The 27463-nt window shown below is 47.6% G+C and overlaps 1 protein-coding gene across 2 annotated transcripts in view; it reads left to right on the forward strand.

The window, feature by feature from the left end:
- Positions 1-27463, forward strand: part of PNKD (PNKD metallo-beta-lactamase domain containing) — a 71171-nt gene that overhangs the window by 21195 nt on the left and 22513 nt on the right. The window contains exon 1 of one of the 2 annotated variants that reach the window (XM_012740225.2): positions 24741-24946. The exons of the other annotated variant lie outside the window; for it this stretch is intronic. Within the exon in view, the coding sequence (XP_012595679.1) occupies positions 24789-24946 (158 nt within the window). The 5' untranslated portion in view covers positions 24741-24788. Of the gene's footprint in view, positions 1-24740; positions 24947-27463 lie in introns of those variants that run through there. 2 annotated transcript variants of the gene reach the window in all.

Here is a 27463-nt window from a genome sequence, read left to right on the forward strand (position 1 = left end):
CCAGCCTGTCCATCCCCCACATGGACATTTCTCTTGTCACTAAGTAGTCTTCAAAAGCGTAATTTTAATGCTGCAAAGTATTTCATCACGTGGCTGGACTAATTTATGAAATCAGTTTCCTACTGGAGGGTATTTATTTCCCAGTTTTACATTATCATAAACAAATCCGAGATGAATATCCTTGACAATTCTGCCTTTTTAAGCTAAATGAAATTTTCAAGTTTAAAACTTCTAACATGCAAATGTGGAGATGGAACTTAGAATCTCTGCTTGGAATTCCTTCAACCAGGAAAGCTGGTGTTTTCCTGGAGTCCTACGTTGAGATGTAGATTACTACTGTTGGCCGACAGGGTAAGCTGGGGGCTTTGCAACCCTCATAGCCACCCATTGAAGAATGCCATAGTGGTTCCATGAAGAAGTGGGGTTCAGGAAGTTTTGAAACATCACTCCAGCTTGCCCAAGTTTGTGTGGTTCCAAAGTCTACGTTCTTTCCATGACGCCAAGGCTGTAGGTGGTTGAGCAGCTATGTTTAAAGTACTCATCTTGGGCTATGACACTTTCCTTTTATAATGGACAGGGATTGACTTGACAAAACACAGCTAGAAATTAATAAAGCTAGTCTGAGACTACCTGAGCACCTCCTGACACCAAACTCATCACTCAGCACTTTATATACTAGCCAGTCCAGCTCTTTCATAGAGCAAGCCTTAGGAAGAAGAGGCCCTTGGATTTACCTGGAGACTCATTTGCATAGTAAGCATAAATGACAGCATGTGCCTACTGTAGTAAGAAGTAACATAGTAAGAAGTTACCGCTTAAATTATATATTTCAGACCAGTTAAGATGGAGATGGTTTTAAAGGTGTCTCCCCAACACATATACACTATGTATGTTTATTTGTATATTTAAGTAGGAGTTACATAGGAGGGTGGTAGACATTATGGTAGTCTAGCTCCCCCAGCTACCCAACCCTTCAGTGTAATTCCAGTTCCTATGGGACACAAACCTCAATTTAGGAAAGTTTCCTCCCAAAATGTGAGCTCATAAGAGCAAGTACAACTCTGTTCAATTTCTGTGTCCCCCTTGCTAAAGGAATAGAGCCGTAGGTGAACTGCACAGCCCTACAGAATCTGACCAGATATCCTGACATCCTTCCATGCTCTCTACACTTTGGGTCTTGTCTTAGTCCATTTTGGCTGCTAAACAAAAATACCTTAAACTGGGTAATTTATATATAATAGAAATTTATTGCTCTAGTTCTGCAGGCTGAGAAATCCAAGATCAAGGCACCAGCAGATTAGGTGCCTGGCAAGGGCTCCCTCTGCTTCATAGACAGTGATATCTTCTAGTGGTGTCCTCACATGGCCAAAGGAAGAAACAAACAGCCTTTCCTCCAGCCTCTTTTTTTTTTTTAATTTCAAATTTTTCACAGTGATACAAACGTTTGGGTTACATCTATTTCATTTGCATCACCCAAGGCAGAGCTACAAGCATGCCCCTTCCCGACCATGAGTACTGCACCCATTAGGTGTGAATTTACCCATCCCCTCACCCCCTCCCACCTGCCTGATCCCCAATGAATGTTACTTCCATATGTGCACATAAGTGTTAATCAATTAGTACCAATTTGATGGTGAATACATGTGGTGCTTGTTTTTCCATTCTTGGGATACTTCACTTAGTAGAGTGGGCTATAGCTCCATCCAGGATAATACAAGAGGTGCTGGATCACCATTGTTTTTTGTAGCTGAGTGGTACTCTGTGGTATACATATACCACATTTTATTAATCCACTTTGACAAAGCAGACAAGAACATACACTGGGGGAAAGAATCCCTTTTCAATAAGTGGTGCTGAGAAAATTGGATAGCCACATGTAAAAGACCGAAACAGGATCCCCCCTCTCACCACTCCCAAAAATCAACTCTTAATGGATAACAGACTTAAACATAAGGCAGGAAACTATAAGAATTCTAGAAGAGAATGTAGGAAAAACTCTTCTAAACATCAACCTAAAAGCAATCACAGCATCCACAAAAATAAATAAATGAGACCTGACCAAATTAAAAAGCTTCTGCATAGCCAAAGAAACTATCATTAGAGTGAATAGACAACATCCAGACTCTTTTATAAGGGCAAAATCCATTCCTGAGGGTTCACCCTCATGACCTAATTACCTCCTCAGGGCTCCACCTCTTAATACTATCAAACTCAGGATTAGGTTTCACCAAATGAATGTGTCTTGTCGGGGGCACCAACATTCAAACCATAAGAGGCCCCTTCTCTGGAAAGCACCCTCCACTTTCTAGGACTGCCAGGATGGTTCCCAAGGAGATTCATTTTCCAGCCAGGGATCACCAAGGCCTCACATCTGCCCGAGTGGGGGACTGGAATATAGAGCACACACAGACAAGTCCCCTCGCTGCCTGCTGTCTCCTGAACCTGTTTTCTGGTCATGAGATCAAAAATAAAACCTGAAGCCCCTGGCCCAGAGCAACAGTGCTTAGCTGGCGAGAGGCATTCAGTAAATGACGTCTCCTCTTTACCAAGGGCCTTATCTGTAAAATTACGATTAAACCCCTGCTATTTGCCAACCAGACAGGACTTTCCAGTTCTAGAGATAACAGAGCTGAAGAACACAGCCCCTGCTCTCCAGAAAGTCACAATCCAAGGGAGCTGGCAAACACCACACTATTACAATTTTGACAGTTTGACAGTGTTGGGTAAAAGAAATATTCACTTGGTTCTTTGGGATCAGAGAGAAAGAAGCTCCTAACCCGAGTAGGGAGTGGAGTGAGGGTTCAGGAAGGGTCTTCTGAAGAGGTGACACATGAGTTGAGTGTTGGGGTGTTAGGAATTAGCCTAGCCAGAGAGGGGCAGGGGAGAAGGTTCTCGGCAGAGAGAACAGTGTCTGAAGCAAGGGGCTTACGGCCCATTGTCCCAGCACGCTAGGATTGAGGGGCGGGGGACAAGTGCGGTGAGGTAGGAAGGGTAAGAAACAGGACTGGCCAAGCAGGCAGGGGGCCAGGAATTGAGATTTTACCCTGTGGACAATGGGGAGCCAGAAAGCAGCCATCTTGAGAAAGTTTGGGAGGCCGTGGGAGGCTTTGGCAGGGGCCCTGGGGTAGGCCTTCCAATTTTAGCAAGCAAAGATGCAGGACAATCAGTTAAATTTGAATTTCAGACAAACAGGCAATTTTTTTTTATATAAGTATGTCCCATTGTCCCATACAATATCGGAAATACTTATACTCAAAAAGTATTCATTGTTTACCTGAAATTCAAATTTAACTGAGCACCTTGCATTTTCTGGCAACCGTGCCTGGGAGGAGAATCAAGTCAAGTCACATCCCTGGTAGCAGGAAGAGGGGTGGGGGAAAGAAAGGAATCAGGCCGGAGTTTATTTCAGGACTGGAGTCACTAAAGCTCAGTGACTGATTGGGTTGGGGATGGAGCCTGAAGGGAGTGGGTAGGGGAAACTAAACTGGATCTGTGGAAGCAGAGAACTTTCTCAGTTGCTACTTGCCCTTCAGCCCAGGAATTCCTCCCCTGGCCGCCTGATTACCTAGCATTTAATGGGTTACTCCACCCAAGTGTTTATCGCTAACCTCCTCAAAGAAGTTGCCTTTTAGTCTGAGGATTTTGTATTTACTAAGGTAAATAAATATGCCTTTTTCTCCCCACTGGAGGGCAGGGACAAAGTCTCATTCATCCCCAGGCCTGGGCACAGCTGACTTGAAGGAACTCTGATGCCCCAAGGTGGGCTGGAGGACGCTCTGGGGCAGGAATGAGGGTGCTTAGGGGAGCTGGGGGTGGAGCTTTGGGGCGGAGCTCCGCCCCCTAAAATTGGCCTCCTTATTCACGGACATTACTTAGCACTTTCCTAAAGAGATAGGGAGTGGGAAGAATGGTGAATTTGGATGTCCTGATAGCGAGACTTTTGTTTCAGCTTTGGCAGGTTACTTACAAGTGGGTCTACTCATACTGCTTTCTTCTACCTCCTGGGGCTTTTGAAGCCTCCGATGGCGTCATCTAAGTGAAAGGCAGTGAAAAGGGCACTGGTTGATAGTCACTGTAGAGAGTGACTCAGACTCTGCCGGAACTGGAAGTGGTTGCACCGTGAGGAAGCCAGGTCACAAAACCAGCCTGGCCCCAGTGGGCACGGCCAGGGCAATGCCTTCCAATCTCCCCTGACCATCAGGGTCGCCCAAGGTGCTTTTGAAAACAGGCGGATTCCCCTGGGGATACCTCTTCCTAGACCTGTGAATCAGAATCTTCACGGGATGGGTAAACAAACGCCCCCAGCTGAATCACCAGCCTTGCACCAGCCAACAGCTATTTCCTCTTATTCCCAGGCCCAGGTAACAGCAGTATGAGTAGACCTTCCAGTAAGTGGACCCAGCTTTGGTGCTCGGCAGACCTGGGTTTGAATCCCAGTTCAGATCTCTTCAGTGGCTGTGTGACCTTGGGCATATTACTTAACTGCTCTGAGCCTTGGTGCCTTCATCTGTAAAAAAGGGAAGTAATAATACAGGGTTGTTGTAAAGGATCAAAAATAGCGGTTATCAGGACAGTGGCCCTGAAAGTCGGAATCTGCTAAGGAGTGTGTAACAACTCGCCTGCCAGATCAAAAAAAAACAAACTTTGGCTTGGCGAGGTGGCTCACGCCTGTAATCCTAGCACACTGGGAGGCTGAGGCGGGAGGATTCCTTGAGCTCAGGAGTTCGAGACCAGCCTCAGCAAGAGCAAGACCCATCTCTACTAAAAATAGAAAGAAATTAGCCAGGCAACTAAAAATAGAAAAAAGTAGCCAGTCATGGTGGCACAGGCCTGCAGTCCCAGCTACTCAGGAGGCGGAGGCAGAAGGATCGCTTGAGCCCAGGAGTTTGAGGTTGCTGTGAGCTAGGCTGACGCCATGGCACTCTAGCTTAGGCAACAGAGCGAGACTCTGTCTCAAAAAAATAATAATAATGAATAAATATAGCAATTGTCACGTAAATTAAAACTGTCAATTGTTATTGTTGTTTGTGAGATAGAAGCCCAGTGATTCGCTCGGTGGTGAACACAACCTCCTTTCAGACTAGACAGGGCCTGGAGGGATGAATGTGCCGGGTGCTGAGCCGGCCGGGCTCCCGAGGTGCCCTCACGCCCTGCCCGCCCCAGCCCCGGCCTTGGCACCTCTGCCCGCCAGACCCACTGGGGGAGTCCCAGCTTCCGAAGCCCCTCCTCCGTCTTAGGCTTCATCCTCCTACTCTCCTGCCTCCCCCTCAGGAAGCTCTTCCTCATATTTCTGGCCTTTGTCTAAACAACTCCACTCCCCAAGAAAGTCCAACAGCTATTCCCTCGTATCTTATTCCCAGCCCAAGGGAACAGCCTGAGAACCTCTCTTTATCAATAACTGCACCCCTGCATAATCCCAATTTCAAGCCCCCCACACTCTGACCACCATGTCCCGTCTCTCCAGCTCTGTGACCCTGACTCCCACAATTCCGTGACCATGTCAAGATCAACAATTAATCTTTCCAGCTCTTTCTCATCCCTCACATGTTCGCTTCCCTCGTAGAGCAGCTTAGATTCCAATAGCACAGTTACCCTTTGCACACCCTCAGTTCTGCCTTGTGGCTCTCAGCAGCAATGCTCAGCTCTGTGCCCACACAGCCGAGAGAGAGGAGGAAGACGTGCCAGCGCGCTACTGATCTTACTTTAAGTTCATGAGAACTTCAGCTTTTCTTGTCCGTTCATACTAACATCCCCATCCTAAGTAATTACTCCACACTTTCTCCAGTCCCTTCAAACTCCAATTCTCTTCTGCAGCCTGGCTCTCAGCCTTGGCCTTGCTTCCAAAGTCACTGAGCAAAGAAAAGCAATTGGAGGACCACCACCTATATCACCACTTGGATGTCTAATAGGTGACTTCTCAAACTTTCTTTTTTCTTTTTTTTCTCCCGCCGTTCTGCTTCTGTAACTTCTCAAACTTTGATGTGCAAACGGATCACTTGGGAATCTTGTTAAAGCACAGATTTTGCTTCAGTAGGTTGAGGTTCTGCATTTCTAATGAGCCCTAAGTGATGCTGTCGCTGCTACTCTGAGTAGCCTCCAAGTTTTAACTCCTAATCCACGCCCCACTCTCACCCCAGTCTGAATGAGGATTCTAGCAGCTTCCTCCACCTCCAACAGGGACGCAAAGAGGCAAGGTGGCACAGGAGGGGCTGGAAGGAGGGACATCAGAAGGAACTCCAGCCTTGCCAGAGCTGTCCCGTAGAAATATGACATGAGCCACATGTGGAATTTTAAAGTTTCCAGTACTTATTTTTAAAAGTCAAAAACATAAAGGTGAATTAATCTTAATAATATATTTATTTATTTTGATATATCTAAAAATATTATCGTTAAGAATTATTAATAGGACCAGGCGCTGTGGCTCATGCCTGTAACCACAGAAACTTGGGGAGGCCACAAAGGGAGGATTACTTCAAGCCAGGAGTATGAGACCAGACTGGGCAACATAACGGGACACCATCTTTACAGAAAATGTTTTGAAAATGAGCCGGGCATGGTGGTGCATGCTATAGTCCCAGCTACTCAGGAGGCTGAGGTGGGCGGATCACCTGAGCCCAGGAGTTGGAAGTTACAGTGAGCTATGATAGTGCCACTACACTCCGGCCTAGGGTGATAGAGCAAAACTCTGTATCAAAAAGAAAAAAGATTCAGTGAACACACATGACCAAAAAAAAAGAAAAAAGAAAAGGCCAGGCATGGTGGCTCACACCTGTAATCCTAGCATTCTGGGAGGCTGAGGCAGGAGAATCTCTCAAGTTCAGGAGTTTGAGACCAGTCTAAACAAGAGTGAGACTCCATCTCTACTAAAAAATAGAAAAAAATTAGCCGGACATGGTGGCACAGGCCTGTAGTCCCAGCTACTTGGGAGGCTGAGACAGAAGGATTGCTTGAGCCCAGGAGTTTGAGGTTGCTGTGAGCTAGGCTGATGCCACAGCACTCTAGTCTAGGGGACAGAATGAGACTCTGTCTCAGAAAGAAAGGAAGAAAGAAAGAAAGAAAGAAAGAAAGAAAGAAAGAAAGAAAGAAAGAAAGAAAGATTAATGAGACTTTTTCATAATAGATCTTTAAAATCTTGAGTGTATGTTACACTAACAGCATATCTCAATTAGGATGTTAATTTTCATGGAAAATATTTGATCTGTATTTAGATTAAATCTAAAAAATTTTTATAAAATGAAAATACTTGAGTGTTTTCCAATACCTGGAACAATTATTGGTGCTTATATTTAAATTTAAATGCATTAAAATTAATAAAATTTAAAATTCAATTTTGCAGAACATTTCAAGTTCTCAGTGGTCACAAGTGGCTAGTGGCTACCATATGGAACAATACAAATCTGTGGCCACTGTGCTGGTCATCGACTGAGGAGAAACTATGGGGGTTAGAGTCTAGGCTGTAATTCGTCTTGGACTTCAACTCTCCAGATGTCTAGCCCAGAGCCTGCACTCAGGACTTTACTGAATTCAGTTTACTTCCAACAAATCAAAAATTGACGTCTTAGAAGAGCCCGGTCAGAACACGGCAGAATCACTTCCCAGATATTACCACTAGGGGGCAGCATCTGGCTAGCTCTACTTCGCAAGACAAGGGGACTCCTAACCCTTTCCCGGATAGACGCAGGTGGGAAATGATTCAGCTCAGTGTTTTCTACACCACTGGTGAAGTCAACTAGTGGATCTTAAACAACATTTAAAAAAATAAAGCAGACTAGATCAAGGGAGAATATAAGCATGATTATTGTTTCGTGGAACTTTGTTTCAGGTTTTTTATATATGTATTGTGCATGAGTCTCACTTTAAAATTGTATTTCTTAGATCTCTGGGAGGCCGAGGCAGGAGGATTGCTCGAGGTCCGGAGTTCGAAACCAGCCTGATTAAGAGCAAGACCCATCTCTACTATAAATAGAAAGAAATTGATTGGCTAACTAAAAATATATATATAGAGAAAAAATTAGCTGGGCATGGTGGCGCATGCCTGTAGTTCCAGCTACTCGGGAGGCTGAGACAGGAGTTGGAGGTTGCTGTGAGCTAGGCTGATGCCACGGCACTCTAGCCCGGGCCACAGAGTGAGACTCTGTCTCAATAAATAAATAAATAAAAATGTATTTCTTAGTGAGGTCCATGGTCAAAAAGTTTAACAATCACCCTAAACTCTCTTATCTACAGATAAAAAAACACAAACCTACAGTGTTGAAGCTAGGTAATGGGTACATGAGAACTCAGTATACCATTTTCTCCCCATTTTTAGATTTTTTTTTTGAGACAGAGTCTCACTCTATCACCTTGGCTAAAGTACAGTGATGTCATCATAGCTCACAGCAACCTCCAACTCCTGGCTCAAGCTATCTTTCTGCCTCAGCCTCCCAAGTGGCTTGGACTACAGGCATGTGCCACCACACCCAACTAATTTTTCTATTTTTTTGTAGAGAATGGGTATCTGGGTCTCACTCTTGCTCAGGCTGGTCTCCAACTCCTGGCCTCAAGTGATCCTCTCACCTCCACCTCCCAGAATGCTAGGATTCCAGGTGTGATTGACCTCCCCCAGCCAGCTGTTTTAAATTACGAAAAATAAAAAGTTCATTTAGGCTGGGCATGGTGGCTCACACCTGTAATCCTAGCACTCTGGGAGGCCGAGGCAGGTAGATTGCTCGAGGCCAGGAATTCAAAACCAGCCTGAGCAAGAGCGAGACCCCATCTCTACTAAAAATAGAAGTAAATTAATTGGCCAACTAAAAATATAGAGAGAAAAAATTAGCTGGGCATGGTGGCACATGCCTGTAGTCCCAGCTAATTGGGAGGCTGAGGCAGGAGGATCGCTTGAGCACAGGAGTTTGAGGTTGCTGTGAGCTAGGCTGACACCACGGCACTCACTCTAGCCTGGGCAACAAACCGAAACTCTGTCAAAAAAAAAAAAAAAAAAAGCAGCAGTCCTCAGCCTTGGATTACAGCTTGAGTGTGTCATCTGTTTCCAGACAGACTGACTGATGTGCCTCCTACCCAGGCTGGCGACATAGTGTCAGTGGAAAGAGCACGGACTTTAGGGTCAAATAAAACCGGAATTGAATTCGGGCTCTGTCCCCTGTTAGCTCTGTGATGGCATAAGTCATTTAGCCTCTCCAAGCCTCAGTTTGTTAACTGTGAAACGAGGACACCATAACCTTCCTTATAGTGCTGTTAGGAACGATTAGATGACACGTGCAAGGGTTCACTCAGGCCTGGTGCTCAGCAGGCGATCTGTAGTCATTTGATCTATTCTCCTCCCTCCCCCCACACTGAACACACATTCACTGCAGGCGAGTGCCAGGCACGGTGCTAGGTGCTGGGGGGAGGGAGAGCCGGAAGCACCGCACCACTGACTTTGCCTATAGGGAGGCCGCAGGCTCACAAAGGAGGTGCAGCGGCCAGGTGTCTCCTCCCTAGTCCAGAGTGGAAAAGTAGCTACTTTTCTAACCATCCTTTTCTGTTTGTGATGTGGCGTTTTTTCCAGGATCTGGAGATAGCGTAGTGACCAGGCAATGCAAATAATTGTGGTGATCAGAAAAGGCTTCAAAGAGAAGGTTGAATGTATTTTTAGCTTTAAAGGAGCTGTCCCCAAAGGAAGGGCATATCAGCTTCCTAGGGGACTGACTCACTCTCCTCTCCTCCTCCCCCTCAGAGAGCCTGCTAGACTCCCCAGATTGAGAATTGGGCCTTAATTAGTGACTCGCTCCTGGGAGCGTATTATATCCCTTGGATGTGTTGGGGCCAGAAGGTACCTGGCGTCTTGAGAAGGCTGCCTTAAAGGAATTCTGCAGGTGGGGCGGGGGCAGGAACTGCAGGACAGCAAGCAGTGCAGGCTGGCGCAGGGGAGCGGCTGGAGCACGGCACACTAGAGAATTCGACTGAGACCGTATTGCTAAACCAAGTGATGCAAATTTGTATAGACGCTGGCTTTCAGCAGGCGGAGCCCCTCTTCGGAGCTGGGCTGCCAAAGGCTTCATCTGATGACCACGTACAGTGGCTGGGGCTGCAGGTGCCTGTGGCTGCAGGTGCCTGCAACGGGCCAGGCGTTGAGGACGCAAGGGCCGGTTCCGGGGTGATGGCAGTGGGAAATGAAAGGGAAGGATCACACTCTCAGCCTTCACTTATAAAATGTTAATAAAGGCCAGGAGCAGTGGCTCACGCCTGTAATCCTAGCACTCTGGGAGGCAGAGGCAGGCGGATCGCTCAAGGTCAGGAGTTCAAAACCAGCCTGAGCAAGAGTGAGACCCCCACATCTCTACTAAAAATACAAAGAAAATTAATTGCCCAACTAATATATATAGAAAAAATTAGCCAGGCATGGTGGCACATGCCTGTAGTCCCAGCTACTTGGGAGGCTGAGGCAGGAGGATCGCTTGAGCCCAGGAGTTTGAGGTTGCTGTGAGCTAGGCTGACGCCACGGTACTCTAGCCTGAGCAGCAGAGTGAAACTCTGTTTCCAAAAAATAAATAAATAAATAAAATGTTAATAAACATTTTAAACAAATATGAGCACCCCCCCAGGACCAGATGCTGATATTGCAAGAATGAGACAAGGTACAATAGCAGCAAGTCACATGTCAGGAGTACCTGAGATGGCCCAGGCACTGCGGCCTTTCCTCGGGTAATCACAGTTAATCCTCAAAGTAGCTCCATGTGAGTTACCAGCCCCAGTGCACAGAAAGAGAATGAGGCTTAAGTAGGTTAAGAACATTGCCCCAAGGCTCAGAGCTCATACTGCAGCGGGATTCTAAGCCAGTCATTCCAAGTCCAGCACACACCCTCCGACCCACTCCCCCCCCCACTGCCCTCCTTCCTACCCAGGAGGAGCTCACATTGCTGCAGGGGCAGCACCAGGAACAGTCACACAGCCTGAGCACAGTGACAGAACGTGTGAGTCACGCAGCGGAAGTCATTACTGGAGCCTGAGGGGGTGGCTTGAGAAGGCCTCCCCCAGGAGCTAGGTCTGAGGGTTGGTCCATTTGGTCATTTGACAAATACAGATGCTCCTCAATTTATGATGGGGTTGCATCCCAAGAAAGCCCAATAAGGCTGGGTGTGGTGGCTCACGCTTGTAATCCTAGCACTCTGGGAGGTGGAGGCAAGAGGATGGCTTGAGGTCAGGATTCGAGACCAGCCTGAGCAAGAGTGAGACCCCATCTCCACAAAAAATAGAAAAATTAGCCAGGTGTGGTTGTGAGGATCCCTTTAGCCCAGGAGTTCGACGTTGCAGTGAGCTATGATGACACCACTGCACTGTAACTTGGGTGACAGAGCGAGACTGTCTCAATAAATAAATAAATAAATAATAAAACAAAGCCATCCTAAATTGAAAATATCGTGAGTCGAAAATGCATTAATACACCTAACCTACCAAACATGGCAGCTTAGCCTGGCCGACCTTACATGTGCTCAGAACACCTACACCGCCCACCGTGGGCAAATCGTCAGGCAACACAGTGCACCGTGGAGTATCAGTCGTTTCCCCGGTGGTGACGGGGTGGCTGACCGGGAGCTGTGGCTCGCTGCTGCCGCCCACTATCACAAGAGAGTGTCCTACTGCATATCCCTAGCCCAGGAAAAGATCAAAATTCAAAATTTGAAGTACAGGTTCTTCTGAATGCACATCGATTTCACGCCATGGTAAAGTTGAGAAATCACATGACAAACCGTTGTAAGTCAGGGCTCATCTGTACGTTTCAAAGGACTAATATGTGCCAGGCACTGTTTCAGGGACTGCAAATACAGCTGGGAGTAAAATAGGTACAATCCCTGCCCTTATGGAGCTCATGATGGCGTGGACAGAGTAATCTCTTACAAGTGTTGAGTTCTTTCTGCGTGCCTGGCGTGTTCTCAGAGCTTTGTATGATTAATTTCCTCACAACAACTCTGTGAGACAGGTACTATTATCACCCCATTTCATGGATGGGGAAACTGAGGCCCAGAGAAGTTATGAAAGACTCACTCATGGTCCCAGGATTAGTAAGTGTTGAGGTTGGAGTTTGCTGGGGACCTAGGGGTGGGGGGAGCAGCTTCCAGAGAGAGGCAGCCGCAGGTGCAAGGCGGGCGGTGAGAACCGGCATCCTAAGGGTCAGTGCTGCTGGAGCAGATGGCCGGGAGCGAGCGGGGCTCCCTGACGGGGATGAAAGAGGTAGGCAAGGGCTAGAGCTTCAGGGGCTGCGGATTCTAGGTTTGCCTAAGTAGGGACGGTACTCCACAGATAGCAAGGAGCCACGGAAGCACCTTACACGGGAGAGAGGTGCTCAGATTAACATTGCAGAAAAATCCTGCTGGAAAGCTAGAGGAGAGGGAGCGTTGGAGGGGCCCCACTGGATTAGGGAAGCCTGTGGCCAGAGTCCATGTGAAGGGGGCTGAGAGCTATGAAAAGCAAAGCCAGGAGCAACAGAGGTGGGAAGGGGAGACCAATTCAGGAAGTAGGAAGGTTGTGGGATCAGCAGGAGAACAACCAACTGGCTGTGTGGGAAAAGGAAGATGTCAGTTTATTTTTAAGGCAACATTTCTTGACCATCTATATGCCGCGCATTGTGCAGAGCTAGCCAAGCATGCATTATCTCGTGTGATCCTCACAAAACCCTAGCAAGTCGATCCTCTCCTCATCTTGACATACAGATGAAGAAACGGGGGATCAGTGAGGTTAAGTAACTTGCCCAAGGTCACACAGCTTAGTAAGAAGCAGAGCTGCGTTTTGGAGCCAGGAGTTCAAATTGTGTGCTCTTATAAATCCCCTTTATGGGACAAACAGGGGGGAGGCACCCTTTGCCAAGATGGGGGGCACTTCGGAGTAGATGGGGGTGACATGAATATGAAGAGGTCAGCTTTGGACAAATCAAGCAGAAGAGACTGGGACGTCCAAGCAGAGCTGATCAGAGAGGGAATGGGCATTGAGATTTGCAGCTCAAAGGGAGGCCCCTGTGGACAGTTCTCATTTGAATTAACATGTAGGTGGAGTCAGGGGAAGGGTGAAACCGTAGAGCAAGAGAAAAGGGCCAAGGAATGAACTCTGGGATGTGAGAGGAGCCAGAGAGACTGTGGCAGGGAAGGCAAAGGAAGAAGAAGACATGGTGCACTGTCACAGCTGCCACCCAGAGGCTCAGGGATAAGGGCTGAACAGTGGCAAATGGGCTTGACCCTCAAGGGGACAGAGCAAGATGGGGACGGGGTAGTGGAGGTGGGAGCCTGGGTGAGTGGCCTGAGACTAGATGCAAAGTGAAAAGTAGAGACAGCAAGGAGGGTTGCTGTCTTTGTTTTAATAAAGTAAAATAGTAACACATTCTCATTACAGAAGGTCAGAAAATATTTTATTTTATTTTATTTTTATTTATTTTTTGAGACAGAGTCTCACTCTGTTGCCCAAGCTAGAGTGCCGTGGTGTCAGCCTAGCTCACAGCAACCTCAAACTCCTGGGCTCAAGCGATCCTTCTGCCTCAGCCTCCTCAGTAGCTGGAACTACAGGCATGCACCACCATGATGCCCGGCTAATTTTTTGTATATATATTTTTAGTTGGTCAATTAATTTCTTTCTATTTTTAGTAGAGCCGGGTCTCGCTCAGGCTGGTTTCAAACTCCTGCCCTTGAGCGATCCGCCCGCCTCGGCCTCCCAGAGTGCTAGGATTACAGGCGTGAGCCACCACGCCCGGCCAAGAAAATATTTTAAAAGTATAAAACAACAACAAAAAAATGCAGGTGATACCCCATGAGCCCACCAATCAAAGATTATGACTGGTAACATTTTGGATTTTTTTCTATGCATTTTTGTTTACAAAGGTTCAATTATTCAAAATTTACCCAGTTTTGTATCCTGCTTTTGTCTTCCACTTTGTAATAAAATGTAAAATTTACCTGTAATACTAGTTTGGGTGCTTCTGGCTGAATGTATCAGAAAATCCAACTAATAGTGGCTTAAATTATAAGGACAATTATTATCTCACATAATGAGAAGCCCAGAGCAGGGTCATTCCAGGATGGGGGAATTCAGGGGCTCAGTTATGTTCTGAAGGGCGTGGGCTCCCTCCTCATTTCTACTCCGCCATCTTCAGCATGGTGGAATAGCTTCTTAAACTGCTCCCTAAGAGTCCCGGGATGACTGCTGGAGTGTCAAGCACCTCAGGCAGGTGACAGCACCCTGTAGCAAGAAAAGACCACAGCCCTATTACAGTCATGTGCCGCAAAACGAAGTTTCGATCACTGACAGACCTGGATACATGACAGGGCGCATACGTGGTTGTCCCATAAGATTATTATTATTATTATTTTTTTTTTTTTTTTTGAGACAGAGTCTCACTTTGTTGTCCAGGCTAGAGTGAGTGCCGTGGCGTCAGCCTAGCTCACAGCAACCTCAGACTCCTGGGCTTGAGTGATCCTTCTGCCTCAGCCTCCCGAGTAGCTGGGACTACAGGCATGCGCCACCATGCCCGGCTAATTTTTTTTTATATATATATCAGTTGGCCAATTAATTTCTTTGTGTTTATAGTAGAGACGGGGTCTCGTTCTTGCTCAGGCTGGTTTTGAACTCCTGACCTTGAGCAATCCGCCCGCCTCGGCCTCCCAAGAGCTAGGATTACAGGCGTGAGCCACAGCGCCCGGCCCCCATAAGATTATAATACCGTATTTTTACAGAACCTTTTCTATGTTTAGACATGTTTAGATACACAAACACTTACCATTGTGTTCAGTTGCCTGCAGTATTCAGAACAGTAACACGCCTGCAGGTTTGTAGCCTGGGAGCAATAGGCTAGACCATACAGGCTAGGTGTGTAGCAGGCTACACCATCTAGGTTTGTGTAAGTACACTCCCTGATGTTCACACAACTACAAAATTTCCTAATGACACATCTCGGAATATGTCTGCATTATGTGACACATCACTGTATTTCCCTTCCTAAAGACAAGAAAAACCTTCCTGGGAAGACTCCATCCTATTTCCCTCCATATCTTAGCATCTGTGTGACCTGGAGCAATGAGCTTTGATTTCTTTGTGCCTCAATGTCTGTATCTGTGTAATGGGAGTTGTAATCATATTTGATTCATAGAGTTGTGAAATCTGAGGGCTAATCTATGTAAAGCACTGTGAATCTACAAACGGTGCCTGGCACATGATTTGTGCTGTATAAATATTTGCTGTTATTATCTGATAGCAAGAATTGCATCACCTTCCTGGTCCAACCAAAAGATTGGCTGGGCAATGAGTGTACCAGTTGGCTTGAATCAATCAAGATCCACCCACTAGTGCTGGAAGGGACTCACTTGAAGGCTGTGACTATTCAGAGAAGAGTGGGCAAAATAGGGGTTAACAAGGAAAAAAGGAGGGTGGAGAATGGGTATTAGCAAACAGGGCCTGCCACCCCATGTTCTTTTATTGACTTTTTTTTTTTTTTAAACAGAGTCTCACTCTGTCGCCTGGGCTAGAGTGCCGTGGCATCAGCCTAGCTCACAGCAACCTCAAACTTCTGGGCTCAGGCGATCCTCCTGCCTCAGCCTCCTGAGTAGCTGAGACTACAGGCATGCACCATCATGCCTGGCTAATTTTTTCTATATATTTTAAGTTGTCCGGATAATTTCTTTCTATTTTTTTTTTTTTTTTTTGTTTTAGTAGAGACAGGGTCTCACTCTTAATCAAGCTGGACTCAAACTCCTGAGCTCAAGTGGTCTTCCTGTCTTGGCCTCCCAGAGCACTAGGATTACAGGTGTGAGCCACTGCACCCAGACCCCATGTTGTTTAAAAAAAAAAAAAACTTTACCAACATGTGAACAGAATTCTATTTTGTGTGTTCTATTTTTTTTTTAATTTTAAATTTTGAAGTAATTTTTGATTTCTAAAATATTTGCAAAAAAGTACAAAGAGATCCCATACCTGCCACCTGGCTTCCTCAATCCTCATATCTTACTTAACTACAGTATTAGAACCAAAATCAGGAGATTAACATTGATACGATTCTAATAACCTCTCCATAGTCTTTATTGATTTTGACAGTCATTCCCTATTGTCCTTTTCTCTGGTGCAGGATCCAATTCAGGATCACACGTTGCATTGGATTCTAATTTTATTTTATTTATTTATTTATTTTTTGAGACAGAGTCTCGCTTTGTTGTCCAGGCAGTGAGTGCCGTGGCGTCAGCCTAGCTCATAGCAACCTCAAACTCCTGGGCTCGAGCGATCCTTCTGCCTCAGCCTCCCGAGTAGCTGGGACTACAGGCATGCGCCACCATGCCCGGCTAATTTTTCATATATATATCAGTTGGCCAATTAATTTCTTTCTATTTATAGTAGAGACGGGGTCTCGCTCTTGCTCAGGCTGGTTTTGAACTCCTGACCTTGAGCAATCCACCCGCCTCGGCCTCCCAGAGAGCTAGGATTACAGGCGTGAGCCACCGCGCCCGGCCTGGATTCTAATTTTAAACACCATTCTAAAGCAACACAGAGGTCCAGAGAACCTAACTCTTGTTGCAGGACCTCTAGGTTGTTTTATAGAGTCTTACCATTACCAGTAACCCTGGGCTGAACCTCTGTGGCCTTAAAGTTTTGTGTGCATTTCAAATTTTACCTTTTGGGCAGATCCCTAAAACAGAATTACTGAGTCAAAGGAAATGAACATTTTTTTTGTTTTTGTTTTTTTTGAGACAGAGTCTCACTCTGTTGCCCTGGCTAGAGTGCCGTGATGTCAGCCTAGCTCACAGCAACCTCAAACTCCTGGACTCAAGCAATCCTCTTGCCTCAGCCTCCCAAGTAGCGGGACTACAGGCAGGCACCACCATGCCTGGCTAATTTTTTCTCTATATTTTTAGTTGGCCAATTAATTTCTTTGTATTTTTAGTAGAGATGGGATCTTGCTCTTGCTCAGGCTAGTTTCGAACTCCTGACCTTTAGTGATCCGCCTACCTCGGCCTCCCAGAGTTCTAGAATTACAGGCATGAGCCACCATGCCTGGGGGGAAATGAACATTTTTAAGGTCTTGCTATGTATTGGTAATTGCTTTCTAAGAAAACTGTAGGAATTGATGCCCCAACAAACAATGTTATCAATATTCATCTTCCTATATTCTTAAACGTTCAAAATTTTATTCTTGTGTTTAATCTTTGCTATTTGGCTAGGTGAAAATCAAATCTCATTGTTTTACTTGAATTTTCTTGATTCTTTTGAGTTTTAACATTTTTTCATATTTATTAGTCATTTATCCCTTTGTTAATTGGGGTGATTATGTTTTCTCATTTATTTAAGGTCTTTTTATATTAAGTAGATTAAGTCTTTGACAAATTTGAGCAAATATTTTCCATATTATTTTTGGCTTTTTCTTTTGTTCATTTTTTTTTTTTTAGCATATAGAGGTTTGAAGTTTTAAAGTAGCTAAAAGAGTAATTCTTTCCTTTGTTAGGTCTTCAGTTGCCTTTTTACTGAGTTTAAGAGTAATATGGGGGGGAGGGGGACATGGGCAATATATGTAACCTTAACACTTGTACCCCCATAATACGCTAAAATAAAAAAATTTAAAAAAAGAGTAATATAGGCCAGGCATGGTGGCTCACGCCTGTAATCCTAGCAGTCTGGGAGGCCGAGGCGGGCGGATTGCTTGAGGTCAGGAGTTCAAAACTAGCCTGAACAAGAGCAAGAGCAAGACCCCGTCTCTACTATAAATAGAAAGAAATCAGTTGGCCAACTAATATATATATAGAAAAAATTAGCTGGGCATGGTGGCCCATGCCTGTAGTCCCAGCTACTCGGGAAGCTGAGGCAGGAAGATTCCTTGAGCCCAGGAGTTTGAGGTTGCTGTGAGCTAGGCTGATGCCACTGCACTCACTCTCCCCTGGGCAACAAAGCAAGACTCTGTCTCAAAAAAACCCAAAAAGAGCATATTAAAGAAATATGCTCTTTATATGCATATGCATATAAATGCATATGCATTTCTTTAATATGCATATGCATATTAAAGAAAATTAGACTAACACTTTTATTGCCTCAGAAAGTCCTCTGCTATCCAGAGATTGAACATGTATTTCATTTCCTTCTAATTTTGTATGGTTTAATTTTATATCCTTAACGCTCTAATTCAACTGGTATTTGTTTTGGTAGATTCAGGTCTAAATTGCATTTTTGTAAGTAGTCAGTCCTCCGTGCACCATGCCTTCCAGCACCATTAATATTCTTCCCACTGTCTCTGTCAGCTATTGTTGCAATAATGCTGTGTAACAAGCCAATCCAAAGCTGAGAAGCACACAGCAATAAGCATGTATTTGTCACTCATGCATGTGTGGGCAGGTGATCTAGGCTGGGCTCTGCCTGGCTGGGTTGGCTTCCACGGTGGGTGGGATCCAGGTCAGCTACACGTGCCTATCCTCTTCCTTAGATCAGCGACGTCAATGGTGTGGGGAAATACATCTGGCTCCATTGAAATGGTGCATAGTCACGCAGTGAAGGGTGTGTTTATAGGGAGAGATGAAGAACTGAGAAGCCAAACACAATTTACCACACCCATGGAGACAGCCTTTCAGGAAACTAGGTCGTGTTAAGATAAAAGCAGAACAGGGACTAGAAAGGGGACCAAAGTCAAGGGAAGTTTTAAGGCAGGGAGATACTCGAGGTAGCTCATAGGGTGAGGAAAAGTGGTGGCCAGGAGAAACACTGCTTAAAGATATGAGCAAGAGGGGCTGATAGCACTTCCTCTAAAAATTCATATGTAAGTAGCAAAATTCATAGAGAGGTGAATGGGCATAGAAATTGTTTTCTGTAAGAAGGGTATTAGCTGAAAGTGAAGGAAATGAAGTTAGGGCCTGTGGTTTGGAATGACAACTACGGATGATGAGAAGAGACCTCAGCAAAATGCAAGTACTACTCAGCATTGGTGTTGGGGCCCCAGTAAGGCCTGAATGGTAGTGGTCCTGAGTCACACGGGATAGTAGCTGTCTCCAACCCTGCCCATGACTGGGGAGCAGAAGTGGTGATTGTCAGGTTGGTACAGGCAAGTGTGGAGGTTGGGAGGCTAAGGTTGGAGCAAATGGGGGTGAAGAAGCTACAGCTAGTGAGTGGTTCAAGGGATTGAACCCAAGTCCAAATATGGGCAAGAGGGGCTGAAGGGCTGGCAGAAAACAAATGGTTTGAGGGGCTGGAGATGGAGGACCATGTGTACTGGGGATGAGGGTCAGGTAAAAGAACATCAGAGTTTAGGTTTTCAGAGGCAGAGAAGTTTCAGGTGAATCTAAGGCATGACCATGTGAGCTGCTGAATTACATTGAAGACCTTGGCATTGAGGTCAGGAACTGAGGACAAGGCAGAGTTCAATATCCCCTATGCAAAATGCTGAACCTACTGAGTCTGAATCTCTGGAGGAGGACCCAGGATTCTGCATTTTCACAAGCTCCTTCAGTGGTTGTTCGGCTCCCTAAGGTTGAAAACTGCTGAGCTAAGATGTTGAATAGCCCATGCTTGTTGGAATTACCCGATGGCACAAATCAAGCAGGAAAACGCAAAACAAGTGTCCAACTCTTCAGATACTCTGGGCTCAGTCAGTGCGTGGGACTGATGAGGAGAGGTGGACAGAAGTTTTTACATGAGGCAGGAAAAGCAATGGTCTTGGCCTGGACTAGAACTAGCACATTCCTTTCCAACCTGGAGCTGTGGCAGCGTAGGAGGCTGAAGCTTTCCCCTGTGCGAGGCAGGACAGTGGCAGAGGTAGAGAGGGAATAGAAGCTGGGGTTTATATTCAGTTAATCCAGGGCAGGGTGGGAGCTCTCTGAGAAGGCAGAGGATGTAGGGGGAATTTATTTCCAACCAAACCAGGGTTACAGAGCGTACAGCACAATGGCTCGGAGGGGAGTCCGCAATGACAGGATGCTGAGCCTCGGGTCGGGGCAACAGATGAGGGTGCGGACTGACGTGAATGGGGCCAGGCTGAGCACAGGCCAGATTATCCCAGCCACCACTTCTGCATTGGGTTAACTTTTCTAGACTGAACTAATTTCTCCACCCTGGTCCAACAAGATGTCTCTTTTCTCTAACATTCAAACAGCTCCAACCATCTCAGCTCCTTCATGACTGTGTCGTCATCGACGTCGTTGCCATCATCATCCTCACCATCATCATCACCAATGATTTCCTGAATGCCAGCCAAGCACCAGTCATCAAGCTTGAGCCATGATGCAGAGATGAAGGCAGCCTCTCCATTCTAAGGGAATCTCCCAGGCCAGTAGGGAAGGCAAGATTCAGACACCAGGGATAGGCAGCCCAGGCTGGCAGGTGCAACAAAAGGCAGACAAGAGAACCCCAACCCCACCCTGGGAACCTGGAAGGGAGCTTGCCCTTTGTGAGCGAAGCTCTAAAACCACCATGCCACAGGCCAGACCTACATGACTGGCAGTCACCTGACTGGGGTTATTAATGGGTCTCTCCTAAGAGAGTCGAAGAGGCAAACCTTGGCCTCAGCAGTTCCCCCAAGCTGCTCAGGGGAGGAGCCAAAGACCTGGAGTGTGCAGATTCCTCAAACATGGCTCTCCTGTAGCTGTCCTTGATTCTATGAGGCTGCCCCCCCCACCCCCCGGACCTGTGCTAACTCCTGTTCGGATCGGCCTCCTGAGTGGGGTTTGGTCCGCACAACTCTCCTGCAGGGAACGAACCCACTGGTCAGAACAGGAGGGTTCCAGTCTTCCCACAGTCACAGTGCTCAGTGGCAAGAGATAAAGTGTCATTCATCCATTCTTTGTTTGTGTCATTCAGGTCTTACTCAGCAAATGCTTAACTGCTCTGGGCCAGGCTTTTAACACCCCACTGGGAACACACCGATGCAAACTCGGGTCCCTCCCTGACTCCATGGGGCTTACATTCCAGTGGAGGTGACAGTCAAGACCCACAAGATAATGGCGGATTGTGAAAAGTGTTAAGAGGAAGTAGGTAGAGTAATGTAAGTAATATATTAAATAATAGAGAGGTAGTCAGGGAAGGCCTCTCAAAGGGGGTAACATTTTGTCTTTTTTTTTTTTTCAGCTAATTTTTTATATATATATCAGTTGGCCAATTAATTTCTTTCTATTTATAGTAGAGACGGGGTCTCGCTCTCGCTCAGGCTGGTTTTGAACTCCTGACCTTGAGCAATCCACCCGCCTCGGCCTCCCAGAGAGCTAGGATTACAGGCATGAGCCACCGCGCCCGGCCCATTTTGTCTTTAATTTGATGTATAACTTACACATGGTAAAGTGCACAAATCCTCGTGTACAACTTGGTGAGTTCTTACATTTGCGAAGGCCAGAGTTTCCCAATCTCTGTACTGTGGACATTTGGGACACAATAATTCTTTGTTGTAGGGGCCTGTCCTGTGCACTGTTCAGCAGCATCTCTATCCTCTACCCACTAAATGCCAGTAGCACCCCTCCCTACTCAGTTGTGACAGTCAAAAATGTCTCAGACATCGCCAAATGTCTCCTGGGAGACAGAATCACTCCTGTTGAGAGCCACTGGTATATGCTATGAAATCACCACTCAGTTCAAGATACAGATTATTTTCAGCATGGAGGGGTTGGCATGTGAGGCCCAACAGACGAGAAGCTTCTACCTGTTCAAAGAATTGAGGGAAGAGTGTTCCAAGTGGAAGGAGCATGAGCAAAGGCCCTGAGGTGGGAATGAGGTTGGCTTTGAGGAGCAGTGTGGCTGGTCCCTGGGGACAAGAGGGAGGAGGTTGAAGAGACAGGCTCGGCCCTAGCAAGCAGGGGCCTTGTGGGCTATGGTTAGGAATTTGACATTTCAAAGGATATTTGTGAGTATCTAATATGTATCTGGCACCATGCCAGACACTGAAGAGTTGAAGATGAATAAATTAAATCATTGTCCTACTCTTTTTTTGCTTTTATTATTTTTAATTAACAGGAGATAATTATACTTATACATGGGGTACAGTGTGATATTTTGATACATCTATACAATGCATAATGATCAAATCAGAGTGATTAGCATATCCATCACCTCAAACATTTATCATTTCTTTGTGTTGGAAACATTCAAAATCCACTCCTCTAGCTATTTGAAAAGATGCAATACATTGTTAATTATAGTCACCCTACAGTGCTATAGGACACTAGAGCTTATTCCTCCCAGCTAGCTGTACTTTTGTATCCATTAACCAACCTGTGGCTAACCCCCATCTCTCCCCACCCCACCTTTCCCTCACTCTTTGAGACAGGGTCTCAATCTGTCACCCAGGCTAGCGTGCAGTGCCATCATTATAGCTCACTGCAGCCTCAAACTCCTGGCCTCAAGCAATCCTTGTGCCTTGGCCTCCCAAAACGCTGGGCTTACAGGTGTGAGCCACTACACTCCAAAGTCCCTACTCTTAAGGAGGTCAGTAAAGTCTTCAAGACTGTAGACTCTGAGTTAGACATGTGAATGGAAAAATAAGGCATGGGTATTGCATTGAATGATGAAAGCATGTGTAAGACCAGCATTGGCACAAAGGGGACATGCTTAAGCCCATACAGCATGTGGGAGGCTTCAAGAAAAGTTTTCTTGAAGAGAGCACACTCAATCTAAGTCTTGAGGAAACAGAGGATGAATGGCACTCCAGGCAGCGGGCACAGCATGTGCAAAGGCACGGGGGTGTGAAACTGTATGGTGGGCTCAGGTAACTACAAGTAGTTAGGTGTAATTGAATATAAAGTGCAGGAGAGGGATGAAGAATGAGGCCTCAGTCTGGCTAGGACAGAAGATTCTTATGGCAGAGAAGGTGAAACTAAAGCAGATTTGAAGCAGTCTTCCAGAACACTCCAGGAGAGAAGGGTATCACTCTCTGAGCCTGTGCAAATCCCCTAAAACACCCACCCTCTCACCTCATCTCCAGTCCTGCCTTGACTCCATACATTTCATAACATGCATTTTGGATTTATTATCTATAGCCTTGTTACCGTTTGTGTATGGCTTGCGGCTTAGGGTTCAGTCTTCTCTGTTCTCTACAGGCTTGTGCCTGGGCCTGCATTTCCTGTTTCAGATTACAGGGACTGCGTTTTAATTTCTTGATATAATGCTTGACACAGCCTTACCTGCAGAAGGTGTGTTCACAGTGACTTTTGATGATGCTCCATAATTCTTTGCTTTGCATGTATAGACACAGAGACACAAACATTTGCGTTCCAAAGGGCCTTCTGCAAATTATTAGCTGATCAGTTTTCTCAGAAGGAGCTGACTTACAGGCAAGGAGACAGGGCAGGAGCAGGCCACAGGCTCCATCCATCAAGATGTTCCCAAATAAGAGAAACTCTATGTCTGCCTGTGTTTTCTGGATTAAACCCAGAATTAGATGTTGGAACTAGAATTCCGTTTGGGAATAATTTAACACATCCTCTGGCTTTTTTGGAGTGGGTAAGCAAGACAGGAGAGGATGAAGCCTTCAATGCACTGTGCGTAATGATCCTATAGTTATACACTCTCCACACTAGAGACTCAGCCTTTACATCCAAATATCTAATCCACGTGCCTCAGAGACAGGGAGAAAAGGTGTGACTGAGGGTCAGGATATCTAGCCTTTTTCAGGCCAGAGTGCAGGAAGCAGGGAAGAAAAAAAGAGCATTGCCTTACCAGCTTCCAACCCCACCAACCCCAATCATCTCCCAGCAGGAGCACAGCAAGCCTGTTTGCAGCACTTCCTCCCCTTCCTGTACCCGGCCAGGGCTAGGGCTGGAGCCAGAAGGAGCCCAGCCCTGGCTCCTGTGTGCCCAAATTTGTAGATTTCACACCTACCCTCACATCTACTTCCATGCCACTGATCTTAGCAGATTCTGGAACCCATCAGGAAGGCAGCACGACAGGGCTGGTGGTGATGTGGAAATCACACTGGGCTTGGGAGTCAGAGTGCCTTGGCTCTAGACCTGTCTCTGCCACCCACTGCTGCACAACCTTGGTCAAGTCACCCCCGAGTCTCTGAGGCCTCTTCTTGTCCTTCAGGGCACAGCTTACATGTCACCTGCTGGGGCAGGTCACCTCCTCCATCTAGGCTGGGCTCTCTGTGCACCATACCATTGCCTGCTCTCTTTGCTTCCTTTATAGCACCGCAATTTGCCATCACACATACATACAAGTGTGTATGCTTATTTGATTTGTCTCCCCAACAGATTCTAGACTGTAGACTCCAGGAATGCAGACTGTGTGTCTTTTAAAAAAGTCTTTCTTGCTGTCCGTGTGTCTTTGACCCTTGCATCCTCAGAGCCTGGCAGAGCGCAGCCGGGCACAGAGAAGAAGCTAGAAAAGTAATTCAGTGAATGAATAAATATACGAATGGCAGCTGACCCAGAAGATCTCTTAACGGTCTTTCCCAATGAAAAAGTTTATGGGTCTAAGGTTCCTGCCAGAAAGACCACCATAGGGCTTCTCCCGAGTCCCCTGGAGGGTGAAGGGGGCAGGGCGGGCTGCCAGATTCTGTCCCTTCCCAGGACTCAGGCGACTGTGTAACCGGATTAGCGCAGGTCCGAGGCCGCTGCAGCCCCGCCTCCTGGCCGGCAGGCCGGGGCGGAGCCAGGCCGCCCCCAGCCCGGTGGCATTCTGGCCTTGCGCCCCACAGGGGGAGGCGAAGAGGTGAGTCCAAGGGCGAGCCAATGGGCGGGGCGGGGGCGGGGCCGGAACGCCCGCAAGCCCCCAGCCTGGCAGCCTCGCGGCCCAGCCCTATGGTAGGTTCCCGCTGGGGGCGGGCCGTCGCCTAGCAACGACCGCCCCGCCCCCGGCAGGCCGCGGGCGCTGCCCCCAGCATGGCTTGGCAGGACTGGTCGGGGTGGCTGTGGGTCGCAGGCTCCTGGCTGCTGCTGCTCGTCCTCGTCCTGCTATTGAGCCCCCGCGGCTCCCGAGCGCTGCGGGCCCCCCGCCGCCTGCTCATGGCGCGCAGCCAGCGGCTGCTCTTCCGAATCGGGTTAGTGCCGGCTGGCGGGATGCGGGCTCGGGAAGGCGGGCGCGCTGGGAAGCGGGGCTGGGAGAAGGCATAAGGTTAGGACCCGGTTTGGGTTGAGGGGTCCAGGGCCAGAGGACAGGGATCGGGGAGACGGGCTAGAGAAGCCACTGAGTTGGGGGCACTGGGGGAGTTGGGGGCACTGGGGGAGTTGGGGCACTGGGGGAGTTGGGGCACTGGGGGAGTTGGGGGCACTGGGGGAGTTGGGGGCACTGGGGGAGTTGGGGCACTGGGGGAGTTGGGGCACTGGGGGAGTTGGGGGCACTGGGGGAGTTGGGGGCACTGGGGGAGTTGGGGCACTGGGGGAGTTGGGGGCACTGGGGGAGTTGGGGGCACTGGGGGAGTTGGGGCACTGGGGGAGTTGGGGCACTGGGGGAGTTGGGAGGCAGGAGTATTGAGATGTGCTGGGGAAGGAGGATTAGGGGAGGCGGAGGCGGGCCGGGCTGGCCGGGGCAGCGGGTGTGAGACTGCCTCTGGGGAAAAGCGCCAGAGAGCCGCTGGAGACCAGCTGGAAAAGGGGGCCGTAGTGCAGGAACCCGGGCTGGCAAGGCGGTCCCGGTCAGGGGCTGAGGTCGGCCCGGTGGGTTAGTGCAGGAGAGAAGGAGTGCCTCCGGTCATCTAACTGGCGTTTGAAACCGCCAACTCCTCCCACGTGTCCCCGTCCCTCTCCCCCTCACCCAGCGTCCCACTACTCTGTCAGTTCTTCCGTCCCAAGCAGGAGTCCCAACCCTGTAGTTCAGTCTGTCCCTTTCCTTCTAACTCCCACCCTGGCCCGTGTGGAAGCCCCAGGCTGTGAAATCTGACCAGAGTGACTCTGCTGGACCTCCGAGGACTTGTCCCCATCAGTCCCTCCCCCTCCTCACTCTTCCTTTCCACCTCCCTCTGCCCCTTCCTTCCTGGGCCCAGGCCAGGCTGGTAACCTGCACTGTTCTGCCACAGAGCCACTGGGAGGCAAGGAAGGCACCAGGAGAGGACGGGCTCCCAGGGCTCCTGTCCCCTTCCTCGACTAGCAGGGGGGCCTTGGGGCAGGACCTCAAGCCCCAGTTCAGGGACAGCGATGTTGGGGATGGGAACTGTGGGAGCCCTGGCTACAGGCCAGGTTGTAGGGAAGGCGTAAGCCTGGGAATTTCCTGAGCTTCTGGAGAAGACATTGTGCAATTCACCCCCTCCTCCCCAGACCTCCCCAGATACTTCCAGAAGCTTCAGGCCCAGGATCCCACTCACACTCAGTCTAAGAAATGGAGATATAAAGGCCAAGTGGGCAGAAAAACTAAAAAAACATGGGGGGGGGCATCTTTGTGCTTGTGCCTTTTGGGGTATTCACATCTTTACTGTCCCAAATGTTGGTCACATTGTAGATAATACTCCTCCAAGTTACCATTGCTCTGAAAATATTAATAGTATTAAAATAATGAGATTTAATATTTTCATATGTAGGATTTTTTTTTTTTTGAGACAGAGTCTTACTTTGTTGCCTAGGCTAGAGTGAGTGCCATGGCATCAGCCTAGCTCACAGCAACCTCAATCTCCTCGGCTCAACCAATCCTTCTGCCTCAGCCTCCCAAGTAGCTGGGACTACAGGCATGAGCCACCATGCCCGGTTAATTTTTTTGTGTGTATATATTTTTGGTTGGTCAATTAATTTCTTTCTATTCTTACTAGAGAAAGGGTCTTGCTCAGGCTGGCTTCGAATTCTTGACCTCGAGCAATCCGTCCGCCTAGGCCTCCCAGAGTGCTAGGATTATAGGCGTGAGCCACCACGCCCGGCCTGGGATTTTTTAAAAAAAACAACAAAACATTTCTACCCACAACATTTCTGGGAACTTCATATCCCTGACTGGGGAAGGATTTTTAAATCTACTTCTAGCTTTCAAAATTGACAAGTTTAAAGGAATACAGACAGCCCGGGGACATAGAAGATGGAAGTTTCCATAAGGAACTGGAATCAGAATTCCTGAGTTCAGAATACCCAAGATCACTATCAAAGAAACTTGAGGGTTTGGGGATTCCTAGAACTTGAGATTTGGGAGTTTCCAAAACTCTGAAATTGGAATACTCAGAGAGCTTCTTCAGAATTCAGTATTGCTATGGGCTTGCCTATGTCTGGATTTCAGGGTAGCCTTGGAATCAACTCCCCAAATTTGCAGAGCAGAGGGGTGTGTCTGGAATCAGAATTCCAGACCCTGCCCCTCCATGGTCTGGGAACAATCAGTCCGGTCCCTTGTGGGAGAGGCTGCTGGCTTCTGGAAGGGAGAGGGGATATTAGCAGGAAACCGGAGGGGGAAATGGGCAGGTATTGATGCACTCGGGTGCCTCCAGGAAGGATGGAGAGGGAGGGGCACCGGGTGGGATCGGGCATGATGGGAGGGGAGAGCACATGTGCACTTCCAACTTGGAGGTGTAGCTAGGAGGACCATAAATAGAGGCTTCTGTCTGGGGGCTGAAAAGCAGATGGTGGAAACATTAAGCAATGGCTGGGAG

This window comes from Microcebus murinus, chromosome 8 (genome assembly GCF_040939455.1).
Source record: "Microcebus murinus isolate Inina chromosome 8, M.murinus_Inina_mat1.0, whole genome shotgun sequence".
Classification (NCBI taxonomy): Eukaryota; Metazoa; Chordata; class Mammalia; order Primates; family Cheirogaleidae; genus Microcebus; species Microcebus murinus.